The sequence below is a fragment of the Mercurialis annua genome, linkage group LG2 (genome assembly GCF_937616625.2).
Source record: "Mercurialis annua linkage group LG2, ddMerAnnu1.2, whole genome shotgun sequence".
NCBI lineage: Eukaryota > Viridiplantae > Streptophyta > Magnoliopsida > Malpighiales > Euphorbiaceae > Mercurialis > Mercurialis annua.
This window is the reverse complement of record NC_065571.1, coordinates 42,053,626-42,078,728: the sequence shown is the minus strand read 5'-3', so window position 1 is coordinate 42,078,728 and position 25,103 is coordinate 42,053,626. Positions and strand designations below refer to the sequence as shown.

Genomic DNA, 25,103 nt, shown 5'->3' with positions numbered 1-25,103 from the left:
TTAGGCCTATTGCAACGCTTTTCAATCAGCTACATTTGCGGCCGCTGCAGTAGGCTTTGATAGCTATTGCAGCAGTTTTTTTATACTATTGTAATAGAAAAAAAATCGCTGCAATTAATAACAAAAGCAACGGTTTGAAACAACTATTGTAACAGTCTTGTAATGCATTTTTGGCAACATTTATTTTTTTAAGGCAACGGTTTGTACAGTACTTTAGGCAACATTTACTTTTATAAGGCAACGATTTTTAAGCAACACTTATATATACTGATATTACTTTAAGCAACACTTATAATATTATAGGCAACATTTGTTTTTGTAAGGCAACAATTTGATATTACTTTAAGCAACACTTATATATACTGATGCAATGGTTTGGCTTAACTTGAAGCAACAGTTTATATAGAATACGCAACAATTTATATTTAAAGAACAGGAATTAAAAACGGAAACTATTTCGCTAAATTTAAAAACAGAAAACATTCACTAAAAAGGACAAACATAAAATATTTACTAAAATTAGAAGACGGAAATATTCATAGAATTCAAATTCCATCTATTACATCACAAAAAGAAAATGTATTCATCAAACATAACGATTATACTACAAAACATAACTGGTACTTAACTAGAGGAGCTCTCAATCAAAATTGAGCGCTTTCAGAATCAGAATTTTCACTTGGTTCATCTACTGTCGGGTTCACTTGAGACATAACACTTTCAAGTAACGCCTTATACCCAGCCATCTCCTTGTCAAATTGATCTTTCAGTTCTTTCCTTATCTTGTCCGTGATAGATTGCACAAGCTCTTCGGGTACAATTATTGAAGAACTGCATCCTACTCCGTTCTTCAAATTGGTTCTTGTAACCCCTCTTCCATACAGAAATGCACGACCGGGAGGCCTCTCACCTATAACAGTGGAAAAAGAATCATTTCCACTGTTTAGGAGCTCCTGCAATTTGGACTGCAGGCAAATAAGACAGAATATAGTATCAGAAATATGACAAACTAACAACTACAAAGACTTGCATTTACACAAAACAGAACATAAAAACACAAGACTTGAATTTACACAAAATGGAAAACATTCACTAAAAAGGACAAACATTCTAAGGGATGATTACTAATTACATAAATAACGACATTCTACATAACCAAATTTCTAAAAAGTAGAAGCGAAATTGAATCTTACAATTTTGCTAGTTGTATCTTCCCTTGATTCCTTGTATGAACGTCCCGCTTTTCTCTTGCGCGTGGCAATGAACATTTCCGCCAAAGTCGGATCAGCCTTATCCTCCTTTTCATCTTGCTGCAACATGGAATTATAAAACCGTTGGTGAAAATCATGTCATAGTTTGAATCAAATCAAATCAATTAACTTAAAATCTTACCAATTGTTTTCTTATTCTAGCAAAACTTTTTGGCCCTGCAGTATGCATATCCTTCTGTTGGTTCCGATTTTCAACATTTATCTCACTAATGCGCTGTCAAAAGACAAGATGGAGATGACAAGGGGAATATGAGGCATGAAAGCTGATTATTTAATAGAAAATCTTGAGAAAAGAATAATATTAATAAGATAAATAAAAATACCTTTACAAAATCAGTATTCCAATAGTTGATAAGAGCCTTAAATTGCGTCTCCGGTACTTGGGATGGACGAGATGCAAGTCTTGATTTATCGGTCTTGAACTTATAAAAATGGTTCTTCTTTAATCTGCATTTATAAACTCTCCAGTTATCCCCGATAGTTTTCAAAACCCATCTTTTGCCTTCCTCGGGAACTATGTACCTTTTCTGCAATAGAGTTTCAACAGTAAATAAATTAAAACATACTCAATGATTAATCGTGAAAAGAATCAAATCCAAATGAGTAAAATCGGACTCATACCTTAACATACTTCCATAGTTCCTTCTTGTAAGGTACTTTACGCCAGCTCTCATAGTTCAAAGGAGCAAGTCCGGAATTGCGAGCTATTGTACCGAGAAAGCTACTAAACTCATTGAGCGTGGAATCATCTGGACCAACAGGCTGAAAATGAACATTTAAAACTATTGGTTTTCTTTCTTCCATTCTCCTTGAGTGTACCTTACTCAATGTAGTAGGTCCTCTAGTTCTTTTCTCTTTGGGCTCTTTTCCTAAATGGAACAGGCAGAAGATGCAGATTTGTCAAGAAACAATTTCTATGTTTGATAAATTTTAGCTAAACAACAGGGAACTGAGCAAGATTGAGGTCATATCAGACATGCTACTATGCTAACTTATGTATCTTTTAGTTGATGTTCATTTTTTACCTCCAACTTGGCAGAATCATAACAATAGAAAAATGGCCAAATAAGAAAAGGAAATAGACAACCTGAAGAGAAAATCTCATGAAATATTCTATGAACACACCGGTGATTAAACAGAAGACTATCACAAGCTTAATTTAGTTGAGAGCATACTCAATATCATAACAAATCCGAGTTATAATATGTGAACAAACAGCTACCATATCTACACTAACATGAACTTTATTCTGTAATTCAGCAAAAAAATGCAATGATCAGATTCAGATATAACATTATTCTTTCAGAACAATGCAGTAACAAGAGCCCCAAGCTGCCTAGCTGACCATTAAATAATCTGTAAAAAAATCTCTAATGCTAAAAGGAGTCCATGCTCTTCATAGCTTCAGGCACCATGCATTTAAAGCAGCACACACTTGACAAAATAATACTAAGAATCTTTGATACTAATAATACTAAGAATCTTTGATACCTGAACTTGTCTCTTCATTCGGTTGTACTTCAATATTCTCATCAAGATGTTCGGTTTCTTCTTGCTCCTCCGTATCCTTTTCGAGATGTTCTTGTTCTCTTTGCTTTTCGCTAACAATAGCATCATCGACTAAATCCTCTTCAATTGCATGAGCTGCTCCCGTGGATTTCACTTCACCGCTTTTTTCTTTAGTTCTTTTTTCCTTTGAAGTCCTAGATCCTGAATAAGAATGAGTCGATTGACTATTTTGATTCTTAGGCCTGGCTGCAAATCTGTGGCAGTATATTTTTTTTGTTGACCTCACTTCAACAATATTTTTCTTTCCATTTTTCTTTCTCTTAAAATGTTTCAAGTTATCTGGATGAAAGCCAGACCTGCATTTCACAAAGAAAATAACTACACTTATAACTCAAACTTAACTAAGAGCATTCACAAAAAAACTAACCAATAAATCTTTTAAATTACATAGATCATTGATCCAAATAATACAAAAAAAAATGAAACATAATCCTTTACATAATATATCAACAAAAGTATAGTTTTCCCCATGAACTTTGCATAAAAAGGCCAAGTTCCTGACTTAAAAGAAACAATATGAACTCGACATTTTAACTCATTTACATTTTTTATTAGTCTGTTGTTGCATTGACTTAAAAGAAACAATATGAACCCTAATCATAGGCATTGACTAATCAATACAATAAATGAAACTATAGTATAATTATGCTACTGCATATTGTTTTTCATGTACAAGAAGAGTTAGAAATGGTGAGTATTTAGGCCTTATTCATTTACTAACCTTGTAAGAAGATGATGAGGAAGCAACTCACAGCAATGATGCTTATTTTCGGATATGCAAAATCATATAACAATAGTTCACATCTGAACATATTTCCTAGTCCTTATTAAGTTCAATGAAATATTCACAAGTTAAGATGTCATTTATCTCTATGTTCAATTATTTTAAGCAACTAAAAGAAGGATCTAAAGCAAATGCAATCATAAGAATTTACAGTTTGTGAAATAAATTATCAGACCTAAGGAATCACGACTAATATCAGACCTACTTTTCTAATTTTCAAATTCAATCATAAGAATTTATTTCACAAACTGTAAACCCTAATTACATTGAAGATTAAAGAAGAATCAGTAAATTATACAAACCTTAAAGAAGACATTTGAAGAGATCAGTAAACCCTAGAAGAGAAAGAGATGTTAGCAATGAAAATAAAAATTGAAAGAGAAACCCTAAATCGCAAAGCTGAGATTGAAAGAGACGAAGGTTACCTTTGAAGATGACGATGGCTATGGAAGATTGAAAGAGACGAAATCATGAAGGTTACCTAAATCGCAAAGCTGAGATTCACACAAATCATGATTATCATTTTTTGGAGAGATGAAATTTGGAGAGATGAAATTTTGGAGAGATGAAATTTGAAATTTAATTTGAAATTTGGTGTTTAATTTGAAATTTTGGAGAGACGTCACCTACCATGGACCAAAACGGCAGCATTGGACCAAAACGGCAGCATTTAGAGTAAAGTTTGAAATATTGGGTCAAACAGCCAATCTTTACTATGGCTTTGGTTTAAACTAATCCCATTTTATGTACAACTCTGTAATCCTATTTTACATCAAAAGATAATAGTTCAATGAAATTACAATAATATTTGATTCAATGTATATTTTTAAATAATATGCAGTGTTAGTTATTTATTTTTTCATGAAATTCAATAGTGTGAAATTCAATAGTGTGTATATTTTTAAATATTATTTTTAAATAATATGCAGTGTTAGTTTTTCATGCAGTGTTAGTTATTTATTTTTATTATTTTAAAATTCATAAAATAATAAAAATCAAATAAATTTTTAAAAATAAATTGCAAATATTTATTAATTAAAAATAAAATATTTAAAACATGTCTCAATGTTTAAAATTTCCTAGAATAAATATATCAGTACCTTGGGGCCACTTGAACCAGGAGTAACCATGTTAGGCTTAAGAAGAGTGCCTTCAAGAAGTACATGCTGATCATTCAAAGCCTTATAAACAGCAGCAAGAACAGTTTCAGTCACAGGCAAGCAAATGCAGACTTTTAACACATTCTTCCACTAGGACCACAATTCCAAAAAATGAGGCTCTACTCTTCATCACCATATTGTCCAGCATGAACATCAAATCTGGACGCAATTCAGTCGACAAACCAAAAGCAAAGAAAATACCTTATCAAGAAGAAGAAGAAAAATCTAAATATCAGTCACTTGGACTCATCCAATCCCAATCAGTATCATCAAAATCTGAATCTTCATCATTGTTATCTAAAGGCAGCTGTGTTTCTAATATATGTAATGGCACATCCAAAATATCAGTAAAAGCATCTTCTCTAATCCAAGTTATAGGATTATCACTAGACGTTGCAAGTGAATCACCACTTATCAATTCATTAGGCTCTCCCCAAAATGTTTCTGCATCACAATTCTCATATTGAAGGTCAAATAAATCTCTAGGAACTTTTGCAATGACATAATAGAGTGCTTCTTCAATTGGGTCTTTGACATAAAATATCTGATGGACTTGAGAAGCCATGACAAAAGGATCATCTGGATAACAAAGTTTGTTGATGTTAACACAATTCAGCCCATATTCATCCTTCTCCACTTGAAACCAAACACACCTGAATAAAACCACACTAAAATAACCCCAATAATCAAGCTCAATGATCTCCTCTATAGCTCCATGGTAGGTGACGTCTCCAACAACAGGATTCGAATCCTTTGAACTTGCAAAGCTAGGGGTAAGTGCTTTTAAAGTAACTCCACTATTTTGAGTCTTACACCGAGCATCTCTTTTCCTAGTATGAAAACGATACCCATTGATGAAATATCCAGCATACCTCTTAACAACAGTGTTTGGTCCTTTTGATAGCCATAGAATATATTCTGGAACTTCTACATTTGTAATTTTGCCTTGAAACCATTGTGCAAATTCTTGACTATGGATTTTTTCTCTTGCCCATCTACTTACCCTTCTTCGACGTTGAATTAAGTCTTGATGTTCCCTACATAAAAAAATTATAATTTTAAAAACACAGTTAAAATTATGCAAAATTCAAAACAGACATGTGATTAAGTAAAAAAAAATTACAACTTACTTTATATATTTCTCAACAATTTTGTCTTGGCAATTGAACAAAGCATATCGATGAGCTTGCTCTAGTAATTTATGATCTAAAGCAAATGCCTTCCCCTGTCTTTTTTTCTTCCCTCCAATAGGATGACCTATCTTAGGGAAAATAGGCAATGATACATCGATGGATGTAATTCTATCATCATTCCACCAATATCTACTAAATCTTGTCTTCACACCATCATGCATGTATCTAGAACAAAACACTAGGCACTCTTCAGCTAGATAACCTTCTGCAATAGAACCTTCTGGACAACTACGATTACGAACACTTGCCTTCAATATACACAAATCCCTCTCAACTCCATACATCCATCGGCAATGAACTGGGCCACCAAGTTTAATTTCTTCCACCAAATGTATGGGCAAATGCACCATTATATCAAAAAAAGAAGGTGGGAAATGCATTTCAAGTCGACAAAGTATCTCAACTATTTCTGCTTGCAATTTCTCTAGGTCCGCTAAGCTTATGACTTTACTGCATACACCTCGAAAGAAGTCACTGAACTTGATTAATAGAATTGCAATGGGTTTAGGCAATGTTTTCCTCACAGCAACTTTAATCAGAAAATGCAAGATAAAATGAGCATCATGACTTTTATACCCAGAAATTTTCTTTTCCTTAAGCTGCACACATCGAGATATATTTGATGCACATCCTTGGGGTAATTTTGCTTCCTTTAAAACAGTGCAAAAGAGCATCTTTTCTTCCTCTGTCATTGAAAACCCTGCTTTTGCCAACTTAACTTTTCCATCAGCTAAGAAAATAGGTTGAAGCTCTTCTCTTATTCCCATTTCTTTCAAATCAAATCGAGAATTCAAGTGATCTTTTGTCTTTCCTGAAATATCCAACAATGTGCCCAAAATACTATCACATATATTTTTCTCAATGTGCATGACATCTAAATTGTGTCGCAAAGTATTATGTTCCCAATACGACAATTCAAAAAATATTGATCTCTTTCTCCAAGGGCCATCATTTGCTTTCTTCTTTTGATTTTTTCCAAATACATTTTCAAAATCTGATAGTTCTCTTACAACTTCGGTTCCTGACAAACTAGAAGGTGCACCTCTTAACTCAACATGACCATCAAAAGACTTATCATCAAATCGCCATATATGGTTAGCATCTAAAAATCTCCGATGACCCATATAACAAGTCTTCCTACTATACTTGAGATATTGAGAAGAAGTTTCATGGTTACAAGAAGGACATGCTAATTTACCTTTAGTGCTCCAACCTGACAACATTGCATATGCTGGAAAATCACTAATGGTCCACGTCAAGGCTGCACGCAAGAAAAAGGCCTGGTTCACACTTACATCATATGTTTCAACTCCATCCTCCCACAATTCTTTCAATTCCTTGATCAAGGGCTGCATATAAACATCAATATCCTTTCCAGGGGAACTTGGACCTGGAATAAGTAAGGACAAAAAGAAATATTCTGGTTTCATACAAATCCATGGTGCTAAGTTGTAATTGATTAAAACCACCGGCCATGTGCTATGAGAAATGCTCATAGTCCGAAATGGATTAAACCCATCACTAGTTAAACCTAATCTAACATTCCTGTGATCTTGTGCAAACGTAGAATGCAGAGAATCAAAATCTTTCCAAGCTTGGCCATCAGCAGGATGCCTCAGTTTTCCATCTTTAGGACGCTCAATCGCATGCCATCTCATTGCAGTGGCCGTTTCAGAACACATGTACAACCTCTGAAGCCTCGGTTTTAAAGGAAAGTATCTCAAGACTTTAGCTGGAACTTGATATTGGCTAGCAGAAGAAGAATCAGTATTATCGCCTTGGACATTCTTATCAAGTTTCCACCTAGATGCCCCACAAGTCAAACAATGACTAACATCTTTGTGTTGATCCCAAAATAGCATACAATCATTAGGACATGCATGTATTTTTTCATAGTCGAGACCCAAATTCCTTATAATTTTTCTTGCTGCATTAAAAGAATCTGGAAATTTTGCATCAGGAAAGGCCTCTTTTAACAACTCCAAGAGATCACCAAAAGCTTTATTACTTAATCCATTCAAGCACTTGAAGAGATATAACCGAATAGTGAAAGAAAGAGTTGTGAAATTCTTACACCCGGGATAAAGCTCTTGTTGCCCTTCTTTAACTAACATAAAAAACTTTATTGCATCGGCTGTCGGACCATCTGACATATTTCTAAAAGTATCCTGTAACAAATTTTCAATGTCATCTCCATCATCCATACTTATATCTTCAGTCACTTTTGGCACTTCGGGTGTGAAGCCTTCCCCATGAAAAACCCATTGTGTATATCCTTTAACAAAACCATGATAAACTAAATGGCCATTCACCACGCTTCTTATTGCCCAATAACGATTCTTACATTTTATGCAAGGACAAAGAATCTCATCTCCTTGAGCTGCTCTTTCAAATGCTTTGTCTAAAAAATATTCTACTCCGGTAGAAAACTCTAGACTTGAATGGGGGAGAGCCATCCAACTTTTGTCATCAACACCTATATTTGCAGCAATCTGTTTTGAAAGAAGGTGAACATGTTAGGAAGAAAAACATCAAGATCAGTCTCAAAAACATCAAGGTGAAGGTGAACATGTTATGTAAGTGATTTAGGAAGTAGTTTTTGTTCAGGGTAAATGTTTCAGTAGTTACCCAACCTGCTGTGTCATTGTACTCAATAGACATGATAAAACTTGAGGAAAATTAGAAACTAGATTCAAAAATCACAAGGAATTCAAGAATCAGATATTCCTAATCAGTTTGCCATTTTTCATGTTTATTGTTCAAAAATCACAAGGAAGCAGCCCTATGATCTACATTCGGCACAATCAATCTAACAAATTAATACAATAACTTGAAGAGCTAAACAGATTTTTTTACAACACAATTCAAACACAAATTGCAAAGAAAACAAAGCAGCAATTAAGTGAAGTTAACATTGAAGCCTATAACTTACCGGACTTCGAAATTCTGAGTGTGGCATTGTATCAAACAAGTGGAGTGCACTACCTATACTCCTTTGCAATCTTCAACTTTAACTGAAACTTTAACTGAAATGAAAAATCAAAATTAGACAATAATGAAACTTTAACTAAAATGAAACCAAATTTAGATAAAAGCTTTAAGTGAAATGAAACCAAACATTAAGTTATTAATACTATACTTGTGACAGGTTATAATATAGAGAACTTTGCTGTAACGTTGCTTCTTTAGTGACCTCAGGTTATAATTAACGGGCTGTTAAGGTTGAACTCGCAAAGCCCGTTAATTTTCTATAGTCAATCAAAGGGCGTTGTTCATAATGATCCAGATCCTGGAGCAGTCATTCTTATGTGTGTTGAGGTGCTAACAAGAGTTTCTGGAAAACGTGGTCTTCAAATATCTTCCTGCCATGTAGGAATAAAAGCGTGGTCTTTAAATGAAATGAACTTCTATAATTTTTTTATGGTCTCATCAAGTTATTTACTGATTTTAAACTTTTACTGTAATTTTGAGTTGTTTATTGTTTATTAAGACTTATAATATAGTTAAAAATGTATTTGATATGATGTAATAAAAGGCAGCAGTTTAAAAGTGTTGCTAGATTCAGTCCAACTGTTGCATTTGCTTATGCTAATGCAGCAGTTACCTATATCTGTTACCTTATGTTGCAAATTCGTGATTTTTGTTAATTTCTTTGCAACAGTTTTTAACTGTAACCTTTCTGTTGCCTTATACATACTATTGCAACAGTATTGAAAGTGTTGCCTTGCATGTGTTGCTGAAAGTGACTTATGTGGTAGTGATGACAAGCTAACACCATAAATACTCTAATGAGTTTCTTTTTAATTTAAGCAATAAGTTGATATAAGTAGGTTATATTTTGTTGCTCTTGTAGAGTTATTTTCTTGAAGGATTGTCATCAAAATACGACCGGTGTTTAATTATTTATTTTATACTAGAATAGTATTATGGTAATATATAGTTTATTTTCAACCTCAATTTTTTATGGATTTTTTTTATCATTGCTCGGTTTGTTAAATTATGAAACATTGGTATCTTTTGTTTTGAATTACCAAAACTAAAAGTACTTATTAAAATAAAATGATACAAGTAATTTTTGTTTCTTTTCTTAGCTTCTGCTACATAATTACTATAATTTTATTTTGGATGTCCTTATTATGACTCTATATCATGCTTGCCAAAAGCAGACGCCAGAATAAAAAAAAAACAGAACTTGTGGAAGGAAGCTCAAATGAAGCACTAAACTCCTATGCTGCCATTAAAGTTGTTCCAATATCTTACAGAGTTCAAGATGATCATAACTATTACCAATTCAAAAAAAATGGGGTATATTTTTTCATTCTCAAAAATATATTTTACTTGTACAAGTTCAAGAATACTAATTACTAAACATTACATTGATCCATATAATGAGATGAGCTGAGAACTAATATCTAGCAATATTATTCTTTTATTACTTGAAATTAAACAAAATAAAATGTTAAGCAAATGAAAAAACTTTTTGATGTTCAAAAAGATAATATAAAAATTTAAAATTGACAAATAAAAATCGATCCAATATAAAAATAAAATAAATATATTATCACGACATGATTCATGATCCATAAACGGCACTAGAAAATAAAAATTGTAGTTTCGGAACCCATAACAAACCTTCAACCACACTCTCATACACGTTAATTCCACATATTGACCCATTATTCCTATGATCAAATTTTTATTATTACATGGGTATTATTATCAAATATCTCAATACGCATTCAATCATTATTAGCATGCATTATTTAATTTTCTCTCTTTTCCACACTTGCATAGTTGCATGTATATCTTTAAACACATTCATTTATGTCACTACCACATAAGTCACTTTCAGCAACACTAGGTAAGTGTTGCTATATGTGTAAAAACCATTGCCTTAGGCCTATTGCAACGCTTTTCAATCAGCTACATTTGCGGCCGCTGCAGTAGGCTTTGATAGCTATTGCAGCAGTTTTTTTATACTATTGTAATAGAAAAAAAATCGCTGCAATTAATAACAAAAGCAACGGTTTGAAACAACTATTGTAACAGTCTTGTAATGCATTTTTGGCAACATTTATTTTTTTAAGGCAACGGTTTGTACAGTACTTTAGGCAACATTTACTTTTATAAGGCAACGATTTTTAAGCAACACTTATATATACTGATATTACTTTAAGCAACACTTATAATATTATAGGCAACATTTGTTTTTGTAAGGCAACAATTTGATATTACTTTAAGCAACACTTATATATACTGATGCAATGGTTTGGCTTAACTTGAAGCAACAGTTTATATAGAATACGCAACAATTTATATTTAAAGAACAGGAATTAAAAACGGAAACTATTTCGCTAAATTTAAAAACAGAAAACATTCACTAAAAAGGACAAACATAAAATATTTACTAAAATTAGAAGACGGAAATATTCATAGAATTCAAATTCCATCTATTACATCACAAAAAGAAAATGTATTCATCAAACATAACGATTATACTACAAAACATAACTGGTACTTAACTAGAGGAGCTCTCAATCAAAATTGAGCGCTTTCAGAATCAGAATTTTCACTTGGTTCATCTACTGTCGGGTTCACTTGAGACATAACACTTTCAAGTAACGCCTTATACCCAGCCATCTCCTTGTCAAATTGATCTTTCAGTTCTTTCCTTATCTTGTCCGTGATAGATTGCACAAGCTCTTCGGGTACAATTATTGAAGAACTGCATCCTACTCCGTTCTTCAAATTGGTTCTTGTAACCCCTCTTCCATACAGAAATGCACGACCGGGAGGCCTCTCACCTATAACAGTGGAAAAAGAATCATTTCCACTGTTTAGGAGCTCCTGCAATTTGGACTGCAGGCAAATAAGACAGAATATAGTATCAGAAATATGACAAACTAACAACTACAAAGACTTGCATTTACACAAAACAGAACATAAAAACACAAGACTTGAATTTACACAAAATGGAAAACATTCACTAAAAAGGACAAACATTCTAAGGGATGATTACTAATTACATAAATAACGACATTCTACATAACCAAATTTCTAAAAAGTAGAAGCGAAATTGAATCTTACAATTTTGCTAGTTGTATCTTCCCTTGATTCCTTGTATGAACGTCCCGCTTTTCTCTTGCGCGTGGCAATGAACATTTCCGCCAAAGTCGGATCAGCCTTATCCTCCTTTTCATCTTGCTGCAACATGGAATTATAAAACCGTTGGTGAAAATCATGTCATAGTTTGAATCAAATCAAATCAATTAACTTAAAATCTTACCAATTGTTTTCTTATTCTAGCAAAACTTTTTGGCCCTGCAGTATGCATATCCTTCTGTTGGTTCCGATTTTCAACATTTATCTCACTAATGCGCTGTCAAAAGACAAGATGGAGATGACAAGGGGAATATGAGGCATGAAAGCTGATTATTTAATAGAAAATCTTGAGAAAAGAATAATATTAATAAGATAAATAAAAATACCTTTACAAAATCAGTATTCCAATAGTTGATAAGAGCCTTAAATTGCGTCTCCGGTACTTGGGATGGACGAGATGCAAGTCTTGATTTATCGGTCTTGAACTTATAAAAATGGTTCTTCTTTAATCTGCATTTATAAACTCTCCAGTTATCCCCGATAGTTTTCAAAACCCATCTTTTGCCTTCCTCGGGAACTATGTACCTTTTCTGCAATAGAGTTTCAACAGTAAATAAATTAAAACATACTCAATGATTAATCGTGAAAAGAATCAAATCCAAATGAGTAAAATCGGACTCATACCTTAACATACTTCCATAGTTCCTTCTTGTAAGGTACTTTACGCCAGCTCTCATAGTTCAAAGGAGCAAGTCCGGAATTGCGAGCTATTGTACCGAGAAAGCTACTAAACTCATTGAGCGTGGAATCATCTGGACCAACAGGCTGAAAATGAACATTTAAAACTATTGGTTTTCTTTCTTCCATTCTCCTTGAGTGTACCTTACTCAATGTAGTAGGTCCTCTAGTTCTTTTCTCTTTGGGCTCTTTTCCTAAATGGAACAGGCAGAAGATGCAGATTTGTCAAGAAACAATTTCTATGTTTGATAAATTTTAGCTAAACAACAGGGAACTGAGCAAGATTGAGGTCATATCAGACATGCTACTATGCTAACTTATGTATCTTTTAGTTGATGTTCATTTTTTACCTCCAACTTGGCAGAATCATAACAATAGAAAAATGGCCAAATAAGAAAAGGAAATAGACAACCTGAAGAGAAAATCTCATGAAATATTCTATGAACACACCGGTGATTAAACAGAAGACTATCACAAGCTTAATTTAGTTGAGAGCATACTCAATATCATAACAAATCCGAGTTATAATATGTGAACAAACAGCTACCATATCTACACTAACATGAACTTTATTCTGTAATTCAGCAAAAAAATGCAATGATCAGATTCAGATATAACATTATTCTTTCAGAACAATGCAGTAACAAGAGCCCCAAGCTGCCTAGCTGACCATTAAATAATCTGTAAAAAAATCTCTAATGCTAAAAGGAGTCCATGCTCTTCATAGCTTCAGGCACCATGCATTTAAAGCAGCACACACTTGACAAAATAATACTAAGAATCTTTGATACTAATAATACTAAGAATCTTTGATACCTGAACTTGTCTCTTCATTCGGTTGTACTTCAATATTCTCATCAAGATGTTCGGTTTCTTCTTGCTCCTCCGTATCCTTTTCGAGATGTTCTTGTTCTCTTTGCTTTTCGCTAACAATAGCATCATCGACTAAATCCTCTTCAATTGCATGAGCTGCTCCCGTGGATTTCACTTCACCGCTTTTTTCTTTAGTTCTTTTTTCCTTTGAAGTCCTAGATCCTGAATAAGAATGAGTCGATTGACTATTTTGATTCTTAGGCCTGGCTGCAAATCTGTGGCAGTATATTTTTTTTGTTGACCTCACTTCAACAATATTTTTCTTTCCATTTTTCTTTCTCTTAAAATGTTTCAAGTTATCTGGATGAAAGCCAGACCTGCATTTCACAAAGAAAATAACTACACTTATAACTCAAACTTAACTAAGAGCATTCACAAAAAAACTAACCAATAAATCTTTTAAATTACATAGATCATTGATCCAAATAATACAAAAAAAAATGAAACATAATCCTTTACATAATATATCAACAAAAGTATAGTTTTCCCCATGAACTTTGCATAAAAAGGCCAAGTTCCTGACTTAAAAGAAACAATATGAACTCGACATTTTAACTCATTTACATTTTTTATTAGTCTGTTGTTGCATTGACTTAAAAGAAACAATATGAACCCTAATCATAGGCATTGACTAATCAATACAATAAATGAAACTATAGTATAATTATGCTACTGCATATTGTTTTTCATGTACAAGAAGAGTTAGAAATGGTGAGTATTTAGGCCTTATTCATTTACTAACCTTGTAAGAAGATGATGAGGAAGCAACTCACAGCAATGATGCTTATTTTCGGATATGCAAAATCATATAACAATAGTTCACATCTGAACATATTTCCTAGTCCTTATTAAGTTCAATGAAATATTCACAAGTTAAGATGTCATTTATCTCTATGTTCAATTATTTTAAGCAACTAAAAGAAGGATCTAAAGCAAATGCAATCATAAGAATTTACAGTTTGTGAAATAAATTATCAGACCTAAGGAATCACGACTAATATCAGACCTACTTTTCTAATTTTCAAATTCAATCATAAGAATTTATTTCACAAACTGTAAACCCTAATTACATTGAAGATTAAAGAAGAATCAGTAAATTATACAAACCTTAAAGAAGACATTTGAAGAGATCAGTAAACCCTAGAAGAGAAAGAGATGTTAGCAATGAAAATAAAAATTGAAAGAGAAACCCTAAATCGCAAAGCTGAGATTGAAAGAGACGAAGGTTACCTTTGAAGATGACGATGGCTATGGAAGATTGAAAGAGACGAAATCATGAAGGTTACCTAAATCGCAAAGCTGAGATTCACACAAATCATGATTATCATTTTTTGGAGAGATGAAATTTGGAGAGATGAAATTTTGGAGAGATGAAATTTGAAATTTAATTTGAAATTTGGTGTTTAATTTGAAATTTTGGAGAGACGTCACCTACCATGGACCAAAACGGCAGCATTGGACCAAAACGGCAGCATTTAGAGTAAAGTTTGAAATATTGGGTCAAACAGCCAATCTTTACTATGGCTTTGGTTTAAACTAATCCCATTTTATGTACAACTCTGTAATCCTATTTTACATCAAAAGATAATAGTTCAATGAAATTACAATAATATTTGATTCAATGTATATTTTTAAATAATATGCAGTGTTAGTTATTTATTTTTTCATGAAATTCAATAGTGTGAAATTCAATAGTGTGTATATTTTTAAATATTATTTTTAAATAATATGCAGTGTTAGTTTTTCATGCAGTGTTAGTTATTTATTTTTATTATTTTAAAATTCATAAAATAATAAAAATCAAATAAATTTTTAAAAATAAATTGCAAATATTTATTAATTAAAAATAAAATATTTAAAACATGTCTCAATGTTTAAAATTTCCTAGAATAAATATATCAGTACCTTGGGGCCACTTGAACCAGGAGTAACCATGTTAGGCTTAAGAAGAGTGCCTTCAAGAAGTACATGCTGATCATTCAAAGCCTTATAAACAGCAGCAAGAACAGTTTCAGTCACAGGCAAGCAAATGCAGACTTTTAACACATTCTTCCACTAGGACCACAATTCCAAAAAATGAGGCTCTACTCTTCATCACCATATTGTCCAGCATGAACATCAAATCTGGACGCAATTCAGTCGACAAACCAAAAGCAAAGAAAATACCTTATCAAGAAGAAGAAGAAAAATCTAAATATCAGTCACTTGGACTCATCCAATCCCAATCAGTATCATCAAAATCTGAATCTTCATCATTGTTATCTAAAGGCAGCTGTGTTTCTAATATATGTAATGGCACATCCAAAATATCAGTAAAAGCATCTTCTCTAATCCAAGTTATAGGATTATCACTAGACGTTGCAAGTGAATCACCACTTATCAATTCATTAGGCTCTCCCCAAAATGTTTCTGCATCACAATTCTCATATTGAAGGTCAAATAAATCTCTAGGAACTTTTGCAATGACATAATAGAGTGCTTCTTCAATTGGGTCTTTGACATAAAATATCTGATGGACTTGAGAAGCCATGACAAAAGGATCATCTGGATAACAAAGTTTGTTGATGTTAACACAATTCAGCCCATATTCATCCTTCTCCACTTGAAACCAAACACACCTGAATAAAACCACACTAAAATAACCCCAATAATCAAGCTCAATGATCTCCTCTATAGCTCCATGGTAGGTGACGTCTCCAACAACAGGATTCGAATCCTTTGAACTTGCAAAGCTAGGGGTAAGTGCTTTTAAAGTAACTCCACTATTTTGAGTCTTACACCGAGCATCTCTTTTCCTAGTATGAAAACGATACCCATTGATGAAATATCCAGCATACCTCTTAACAACAGTGTTTGGTCCTTTTGATAGCCATAGAATATATTCTGGAACTTCTACATTTGTAATTTTGCCTTGAAACCATTGTGCAAATTCTTGACTATGGATTTTTTCTCTTGCCCATCTACTTACCCTTCTTCGACGTTGAATTAAGTCTTGATGTTCCCTACATAAAAAAATTATAATTTTAAAAACACAGTTAAAATTATGCAAAATTCAAAACAGACATGTGATTAAGTAAAAAAAAATTACAACTTACTTTATATATTTCTCAACAATTTTGTCTTGGCAATTGAACAAAGCATATCGATGAGCTTGCTCTAGTAATTTATGATCTAAAGCAAATGCCTTCCCCTGTCTTTTTTTCTTCCCTCCAATAGGATGACCTATCTTAGGGAAAATAGGCAATGATACATCGATGGATGTAATTCTATCATCATTCCACCAATATCTACTAAATCTTGTCTTCACACCATCATGCATGTATCTAGAACAAAACACTAGGCACTCTTCAGCTAGATAACCTTCTGCAATAGAACCTTCTGGACAACTACGATTACGAACACTTGCCTTCAATATACACAAATCCCTCTCAACTCCATACATCCATCGGCAATGAACTGGGCCACCAAGTTTAATTTCTTCCACCAAATGTATGGGCAAATGCACCATTATATCAAAAAAAGAAGGTGGGAAATGCATTTCAAGTCGACAAAGTATCTCAACTATTTCTGCTTGCAATTTCTCTAGGTCCGCTAAGCTTATGACTTTACTGCATACACCTCGAAAGAAGTCACTGAACTTGATTAATAGAATTGCAATGGGTTTAGGCAATGTTTTCCTCACAGCAACTTTAATCAGAAAATGCAAGATAAAATGAGCATCATGACTTTTATACCCAGAAATTTTCTTTTCCTTAAGCTGCACACATCGAGATATATTTGATGCACATCCTTGGGGTAATTTTGCTTCCTTTAAAACAGTGCAAAAGAGCATCTTTTCTTCCTCTGTCATTGAAAACCCTGCTTTTGCCAACTTAACTTTTCCATCAGCTAAGAAAATAGGTTGAAGCTCTTCTCTTATTCCCATTTCTTTCAAATCAAATCGAGAATTCAAGTGATCTTTTGTCTTTCCTGAAATATCCAACAATGTGCCCAAAATACTATCACATATATTTTTCTCAATGTGCATGACATCTAAATTGTGTCGCAAAGTATTATGTTCCCAATACGACAATTCAAAAAATATTGATCTCTTTCTCCAAGGGCCATCATTTGCTTTCTTCTTTTGATTTTTTCCAAATACATTTTCAAAATCTGATAGTTCTCTTACAACTTCGGTTCCTGACAAACTAGAAGGTGCACCTCTTAACTCAACATGACCATCAAAAGACTTATCATCAAATCGCCATATATGGTTAGCATCTAAAAATCTCCGATGACCCATATAACAAGTCTTCCTACTATACTTGAGATATTGAGAAGAAGTTTCATGGTTACAAGAAGGACATGCTAATTTACCTTTAGTGCTCCAACCTGACAACATTGCATATGCTGGAAAATCACTAATGGTCCACGTCAAGGCTGCACGCAAGAAAAAGGCCTGGTTCACACTTACATCATATGTTTCAACTCCATCCTCCCACAATTCTTTCAATTCCTTGATCAAGGGCTGCATATAAACATCAATATCCTTTCCAGGGGAACTTGGACCTGGAATAAGTAAGGACAAAAAGAAATATTCTGGTTTCATACAAATCCATGGTGCTAAGTTGTAATTGATTAAAACCACCGGCCATGTGCTATGAGAAATGCTCATAGTCCGAAATGGATTAAACCCATCACTAGTTAAACCTAATCTAACATTCCTGTGATCTTGTGCAAACGTAGAATGCAGAGAATCAAAATCTTTCCAAGCTTGGCCATCAGCAGGATGCCTCAGTTTTCCATCTTTAGGACGCTCAATCGCATGCCATCTCATTGCAGTGGCCGTTTCAGAACACATGTACAACCTCTGAAGCCTCGGTTTTAAAGGAAAGTATCTCAAGACTTTAGCTGGAACTTGATATTGGCTAGCAGAAGAAGAATCAGTATTATCGCCTTGGACATTCTTATCAAGTTTCCACCTAGATGCCCCACAAGTCAAACAATGACTAACATCTTTGTGTTGATCCCAAAATAGCATACAATCATTAGGACATGCATGTATTTTTTCATAGTCGAGACCCAAATTCCTTATAATTTTTCTTGCTGCATTAAAAGAATCTGGAAATTTTGCATCAGGAAAGGCCTCTTTTAACAACTCCAAGAGATCACCAAAAGCTTTATTACTTAATCCATTCAAGCACTTGAAGAGATATAACCGAATAGTGAAAGAAAGAGTTGTGAAATTCTTACACCCGGGATAAAGCTCTTGTTGCCCTTCTTTAACTAACATAAAAAACTTTATTGCATCGGCTGTCGGACCATCTGACATATTTCTAAAAGTATCCTGTAACAAATTTTCAATGTCATCTCCATCATCCATACTTATATCTTCAGTCACTTTTGGCACTTCGGGTGTGAAGCCTTCCCCATGAAAAACCCATTGTGTATATCCTTTAACAAAACCATGATAAACTAAATGGCCATTCACCACGCTTCTTATTGCCCAATAACGATTCTTACATTTTATGCAAGGACAAAGAATCTCATCTCCTTGAGCTGCTCTTTCAAATGCTTTGTCTAAAAAATATTCTACTCCGGTAGAAAACTCTAGACTTGAATGGGGGAGAGCCATCCAACTTTTGTCATCAACACCTATATTTGCAGCAATCTGTTTTGAAAGAAGGTGAACATGTTAGGAAGAAAAACATCAAGATCAGTCTCAAAAACATCAAGGTGAAGGTGAACATGTTATGTAAGTGATTTAGGAAGTAGTTTTTGTTCAGGGTAAATGTTTCAGTAGTTACCCAACCTGCTGTGTCATTGTACTCAATAGACATGATAAAACTTGAGGAAAATTAGAAACTAGATTCAAAAATCACAAGGAATTCAAGAATCAGATATTCCTAATCAGTTTGCCATTTTTCATGTTTATTGTTCAAAAATCACAAGGAAGCAGCCCTATGATCTACATTCGGCACAATCAATCTAACAAATTAATACAATAACTTGAAGAGCTAAACAGATTTTTTTACAACACAATTCAAACACAAATTGCAAAGAAAACAAAGCAGCAATTAAGTGAAGTTAACATTGAAGCCTATAACTTACCGGACTTCGAAATTCTGAGTGTGGCATTGTATCAAACAAGTGGAGTGCACTACCTATACTCCTTTGCAATCTTCAACTTTAACTGAAACTTTAACTGAAATGAAAAATCAAAATTAGACAATAATGAAACTTTAACTAAAATGAAACCAAATTTAGATAAAAGCTTTAAGTGAAATGAAACCAAACATTAAGTTATTAATACTATACTTGTGACAGGTTATAATATAGAGAACTTTGCTGTAACGTTGCTTCTTTAGTGACCTCAGGTTATAATTAACGGGCTGTTAAGGTTGAACTCGCAAAGCCCGTTAATTTTCTATAGTCAATCAAAGGGCGTTGTTCATAATGATCCAGATCCTGGAGCAGTCATTCTTATGTGTGTTGAGGTGCTAACAAGAGTTTCTGGAAAACGTGGTCTTCAAATATCTTCCTGCCATGTAGGAATAAAAGCGTGGTCTTTAAATGAAATGAACTTCTATAATTTTTTTATGGTCTCATCAAGTTATTTACTGATTTTAAACTTTTACTGTAATTTTGAGTTGTTTATTGTTTATTAAGACTTATAATATAGTTAAAAATGTATTTGATATGATGTAATAAAAGGCAGCAGTTTAAAAGTGTTGCTAGATTCAGTCCAACTGTTGCATTTGCTTATGCTAATGCAGCAGTTACCTATATCTGTTACCTTATGTTGCAAATTCGTGATTTTTGTTAATTTCTTTGCAACAGTTTTTAACTGTAACCTTTCTGTTGCCTTATACATACTATTGCAACAGTATTGAAAGTGTTGCCTTGCATGTGTTGCTGAAAGTGACTTATGTGGTAGTGTGTGTTGACTATGTATCTCATATTAATTTTTATATTAACACACGTCATATCACTAACCTCGGATTTTTTTTACCAGAATACAGATATTCACAAATGCAGCTAATGCTGGCTCAGCCACACCATCAAAATTTATGTCAATTAAAGGAAACATTAAATAAAAAATGAATAGTATATAGATATATATTTAATAATAAACTTTAACGAGAGAATAAATAAATGAAAATTTGAAAATATAGAGGCCTTTTGTCAAGCTAAACCTATATACAATCTACTTAAAATTATAGAATACATTCAATATATTAATAAAAATGATAAATAAATGAATAATTTTATCATGAGAACTGCGACAAATTGAGCAATTTTAATATGTGTATGTTAATATTTTTTTTTTATTTTAGAGTTTCGAACATCTATAATCTAACATTATTTAGAGCGAGTGTAATGCACACTCATGTTTTTATCCGAGAAAGAACATAAAGTTCAAAATAAATTAAGTACATAAACTAGATAAAAATAATTTTTTTAAAAAGGGTCAAATAGATAAAAAGCTTATAATACAGAGGGAAAAATATGAGTTTGGACTTGATCAAATATTGTAATACCCCGTAAGCTGTTAAGATACTTTTAAGATATTATGACGTGCCACATGTCCAAAATTAAGAAAGTTAGCATATAAAGATCGGGAATGAAAATCGAAATGAGAAGTTTTTTTGGAATAAGTATATTAATTGGATCGCGAAATAATAACTTTTAAGCGAACATTATTATTCGAAGCGATTATTAGCGTGACTAAGTTAAAGTTAAAGTAACTAAAATAAATAAAATATAAGTCCCGGGCTAAAAAAATTCATGCCAATGTTCGTGATATATTTTTAAGAAATTATAGAAAAAGTTTTATAATTTTTGAATATCGTTTAGATAAGCACGACGGTTAATTGAGAAGTTAAGTTAAAGTGCAAATTAGCCACTTTAAGGACTAAAGTGGACTTTTGACCATTAATTTTCAAAAAAAGTTGTGTTTTACTCTATTTTATTAAGGTAAGAAAATAATATTGGTAAAGTGGTTATCGATAGTCATTAAAATGAAATATTGGACGAAAAGGTGCAAGTTGGAAATTTGAAACGTTTTGGCCAAAAATAAATTGCCAAAATAAAATTATTGGAAATTTATATCATAAGATATGAGAAAAATATTATTTATTTGGTAATAAATAATATGGAATTAATCAGACCTAAAAGATTTAGTGTTCGACGGACTAAATTGGACGAAAGAAAAGTATAGATTTAAAAGTAAGGAGGTGGCAATTTAAAGAAATAAAATGGACTTTAATCCAAAATTTACCAAAGAAGATGTTGATTCCATCATATTCCCATATTTATCTCATATTCATTAAGCATAAAAATAATAAAAGAAAGAAAAGAGAAAGAATGGAGAAAAGTCATGGAAAAGGGAGATTTGGAGCGTTTTTGGTAGAATCAAGCTACGGAGCTCGTTTCTCGACCGAATTTGATGATTTTAGTGGCAATGGATTCGGGATTCAATTCTCTACTCAAGGTAAGCATTTGTTTAAGTTTTTATTGAGTTATTTTGGACGAATTTGATTGACAAATGGATTAGGTTTTTCGGCAATTTGATGATTGATGATTATTGATGATTATAGCTTTGAGTTATATGTTTTAGTGATTAAATTGTGGAGTAATTAATGTTGTTGAATGTTGAGGCCGAAATTAGGGAAATTTTTGTGACTAAATTGGATGAAAAATGGATGATGAGTTAGATGGTAAATTGTGAAAATTTTGATGATTACATGTGTTTGATTATGCTTGATGAATTTGAATTATGAATTATGAGTGTTGATGGTTGAATTATTGTTAGACTAGGGTTGCTATATAAGAAGTGTTATGGCTGAAAGTTCTGAAATTTTGAATGATTAAAGTTGGACGAGAACTAAGTGACTTCGGCAATATCGGGTTTGTGTGTGTTTGAATGTTGTTTGGCAATGATGAAACGTTGAGAGTTTTGTTTCCTAGGTTCGGAATGGCTTTCGAACAACCATGACCTGCATTTGTAATCAGCTTTAAGGAAACGACTTCCGAGCTAATTTTTGACACCTTCGGGTGCTAATCTCAGTCCGAGACCTAAACGAATGTTGTAGGAGACATTCTAAACTTTAAGAATGTTAAGTTTGTTTAGAGGTCGGACTGTTTTAAATGAATGATTTCGATAGCCGAAGTTGACTAGAAATTATGTTTTGGATAATTAGCTATAGTTAGAATGTTAATAATTTAAGTTATTATCGAATTTTCGAAGACTCGCCGAGGCGACTACTAACAGAACACGGAGCGTGAAAAACGATATTGCTTTGTTAGTTTTAGAAAATTTTGGATAGCGAGTGGCCAGTACAAATTACTTTTGTGTGTTATTAATAAAAGCTATTTATTTTATAATTATTATTACAATTGCATCGCATTAAGTATTATTATTTATAATGATTATTATTTTCATTGAATGTTTATTCTTTATAAAATAAAACTAGTATAGTGATCCGAGAAAACGAGCTACCTATTAGGCGTTAAGAGGCTGTATGATCACCAGTGTCCGGGTAAGTCATAGAATTAGTATCGATAGATGTTAGTATTTAGAAATGTTTGATATGAGCTTGTTATATGATGACTATGTTTGGGAATAAGGAGGATTTTGTTTGGTAGATACGAGGTTAACTCGGTTGAACTATATATCTCGGGACCCGTATCTAGTGAGTTAACTCGGTTGAACTATCTCAGGACTCACACCTTGGGATTAAGCAGTGGCATGAGTTAACTCGGTTGAATTATATCGGGAGTATGCCACGTGGTAGCGGTTAACTCGGTCGAACTATCTCGGGACCGTACCACTCGGATTAAAATGATTGATATAATATGAACAGATACAATATGAGTAGGATATGTATAGGAAATATCATGAGTTTAAGATTAAGGTTTCGATCGAATCTAATACTTGATATATACTATGTTCATATATATGTTTTGTTTTAAATGCAATGTTATTTTACATAACACCATTAGTAAACGTAAACTCACTCAGTATTTCCAAGATGCTGATCCCCTCACAGTGTTTCATTTCAGGGTCACAGTAAAAGATGTGACGGACTTCTATCTTTATTCAAAAAGTTCGGAGTTTGTACAGAATCAGTAGTGCTGCAGCAGTCGAGTCCTAGTAAGCTTATAATGGTTTCAAACGGTTTTGAATATATGAACTATACTCTGATATGTATGATTGATATTGAAACTGCGTTTTTAAACCGTTTGTAAAGGTGGAACGGGCTGTGCTGGATGTGAGACATTACACTATAAGACTCAGGTTCCTATGCAATGTTTTTAGGTTTTGAACTAGACGTTTGTATACGTTAAGAATGTAAAGGCTTTCATAAAAATGTTTTTGCATATGATTATAGTGTTGTTTTATCAATTTATTCGCGAAAACTTTTGTAATATCCCGTATTTTTCCGTCATAGTTTCGTTGTGTTTCCGACTTAATTTCGGATTATTAATGGTGGAATTAGCAAGTGTGAAACTTTAATTGGGGTTGGAGTTGTATATTGTATGTGTCGCATGTTTCGTGTGAGTTTTCGATGGCTATTTAATTTGTACCCGGATTATAATCGATGTTGTGTTCGTGTGCCTTCTAAATCTGACATGTTTTGATAAAACATTCATATCTCCCAATTGAACCGTTGGATCGGGCTCATTTTTGGATATGCAGTGCACGACAAAAAGTTGACCGTTGGATCAAATTTTGAAGCGATTTGGAGGAGAGATGGAGTGCACGATCGTGCACTCAAGTTCACGAACGTGCACTGTGCTGTTACGGGATTTCAGGTATTTAAATAGACCTCTTACATTTTTAAAACCCTATTTTTCATAGTCTATTGTTTTCTATCAACCCTAGCCGACTCCCTCACCCTCAAACACTCTGAAATATTCTACCATCATCCCTTATCATTAGCTTTTTCATTCAGTAAGTAAATTACGTTCGTTTCATTCAATTATTCTATTCATTATCGTCAAATGCGTTCTAAGTTAATATCCCTCATGTTGTAGCGAATTTCTGAGATTGTTGCTATGTTACATCAGTAGGCTATATCCTTCTTAATCTCTACGCTTTGAAATCAATTAAGGTATGTATAGATTCTTCCGTTCGTTGCCGTTTCGGTTTTATCGTGTTCATGAACTCTTTGTTGTTGTTTGCTTTCTTGTGTTCACTGCCATGTCTTTGGTCTATGATTCTTGTTGCTATAATAATATTAGTCTTGAATTGATCTCTATTACCTTTGATCCTTAATGATTCCTTGATGTTAGTTAATGTGATTTGGAGATTACTGTAAATAAATCTTGTCAATATCGAAATTGATGAAGATGGCGGTGGACAACAATTTGTTCTTTCAAATTGTTGAGCATATTTATAATAAATTGATAATATTATTATTTATAAATT

General features: G+C 33.0%; 4 protein-coding genes across 5 annotated transcripts; all 4 read right to left on the bottom strand.

Annotated features, from left to right (window-relative positions):
• Positions 1–644: 644 nt before the first annotated feature.
• Positions 645–4,932, bottom strand: LOC126668519 (uncharacterized). The gene is made up of 10 exons (XM_050361710.1): positions 4,918–4,932; positions 4,725–4,874; positions 4,050–4,105; positions 3,562–3,644; positions 2,763–3,158; positions 1,893–2,140; positions 1,595–1,798; positions 1,393–1,485; positions 1,194–1,310; positions 645–965 (listed from the first exon to the last, which is right to left on the bottom strand). The coding sequence occupies exons 1-10, from the start codon at positions 4,930–4,932 to the stop codon at positions 645–647; spliced, it is 1,683 nt and encodes a 560-aa protein (XP_050217667.1).
• Positions 3,047–20,055, bottom strand: LOC126669179 (uncharacterized). Its single transcript, XM_056104820.1, has 7 exons — positions 19,988–20,055; positions 19,781–19,874; positions 16,786–19,340; positions 15,857–16,692; positions 15,728–15,739; positions 4,725–4,943; positions 3,047–3,136 (listed from the first exon to the last, which is right to left on the bottom strand). The coding sequence occupies exons 2-4, from the start codon at positions 19,805–19,807 to the stop codon at positions 15,888–15,890; spliced, it is 3,387 nt and encodes a 1,128-aa protein (XP_055960795.1). The 5' UTR covers positions 19,808–19,874; positions 19,988–20,055; the 3' UTR covers positions 3,047–3,136; positions 4,725–4,943; positions 15,728–15,739; positions 15,857–15,887.
• Positions 4,962–9,184, bottom strand: LOC130014575 (uncharacterized). Its single transcript, XM_050362571.2, has 4 exons — positions 9,117–9,184; positions 8,910–9,003; positions 5,915–8,469; positions 4,962–5,821 (listed from the first exon to the last, which is right to left on the bottom strand). The coding sequence occupies exons 2-4, from the start codon at positions 8,934–8,936 to the stop codon at positions 5,017–5,019; spliced, it is 3,387 nt and encodes a 1,128-aa protein (XP_050218528.1). The 5' UTR covers positions 8,937–9,003; positions 9,117–9,184; the 3' UTR covers positions 4,962–5,016.
• Positions 11,359–15,810, bottom strand: LOC126669181 (uncharacterized). Of its 2 annotated transcripts, XM_056104821.1 has the most exons (8): positions 14,921–15,059; positions 14,798–14,830; positions 13,634–14,007; positions 12,764–13,011; positions 12,466–12,669; positions 12,264–12,356; positions 12,065–12,181; positions 11,359–11,836 (listed from the first exon to the last, which is right to left on the bottom strand). In XM_056104821.1, the coding sequence occupies exons 2-8, from the start codon at positions 14,809–14,811 to the stop codon at positions 11,516–11,518; spliced, it is 1,371 nt and encodes a 456-aa protein (XP_055960796.1). In that variant the 5' UTR covers positions 14,812–14,830; positions 14,921–15,059; the 3' UTR covers positions 11,359–11,515. The 2 variants fall into 2 exon arrangements, with proteins under 2 accessions (XP_055960796.1, XP_050218532.1); XM_050362575.2 differs by lacking the exons at positions 14,798–14,830; positions 14,921–15,059 and adding an exon at positions 15,596–15,810.
• Positions 20,056–25,103: the final 5,048 nt, after the last annotated feature.

Excerpts from the sequence above, each read along its gene's own strand:
- LOC126668519 (XM_050361710.1), bottom strand. Across the intron at positions 2,141-2,762 it reads GAATGAAGAGACAAGTTCAG|GAAAAGAGCCCAAAGAGAAA; the intron begins GTATCAAAGATT and ends TGTTCCATTTAG. Across the intron at positions 966-1,193 it reads AAGATACAACTAGCAAAATT|TCCAAATTGCAGGAGCTCCT; the intron begins GTAAGATTCAAT and ends ATTTGCCTGCAG.
- LOC130014575 (XM_050362571.2), bottom strand. The coding sequence starts at position 8,936 with ATGCCACACTCAGAATTTCGAAGTCCG. Across the intron at positions 8,470-8,909 it reads ACTCAGAATTTCGAAGTCCG|ATTGCTGCAAATATAGGTGT; the intron begins GTAAGTTATAGG and ends CTTTCAAAACAG. Across the intron at positions 5,822-5,914 it reads ATTGTTGAGAAATATATAAA|GGAACATCAAGACTTAATTC; the intron begins GTAAGTTGTAAT and ends TTTTTTATGTAG.
- LOC126669181 (XM_050362575.2), bottom strand. The coding sequence starts at position 15,669 with ATGATCAGCATGTACTTCTTGAAGGCACTCTTCTTAAGCCTAACATGG. Across the intron at positions 12,670-12,763 it reads AACTATGGAAGTATGTTAAG|AAAAGGTACATAGTTCCCGA; the intron begins GTATGAGTCCGA and ends ACTCTATTGCAG. Across the intron at positions 12,357-12,465 it reads GGAATACTGATTTTGTAAAG|CGCATTAGTGAGATAAATGT; the intron begins GTATTTTTATTT and ends GTCTTTTGACAG.
- LOC126669179 (XM_056104820.1), bottom strand. The coding sequence starts at position 19,807 with ATGCCACACTCAGAATTTCGAAGTCCG. Across the intron at positions 19,341-19,780 it reads ACTCAGAATTTCGAAGTCCG|ATTGCTGCAAATATAGGTGT; the intron begins GTAAGTTATAGG and ends CTTTCAAAACAG. Across the intron at positions 16,693-16,785 it reads ATTGTTGAGAAATATATAAA|GGAACATCAAGACTTAATTC; the intron begins GTAAGTTGTAAT and ends TTTTTTATGTAG.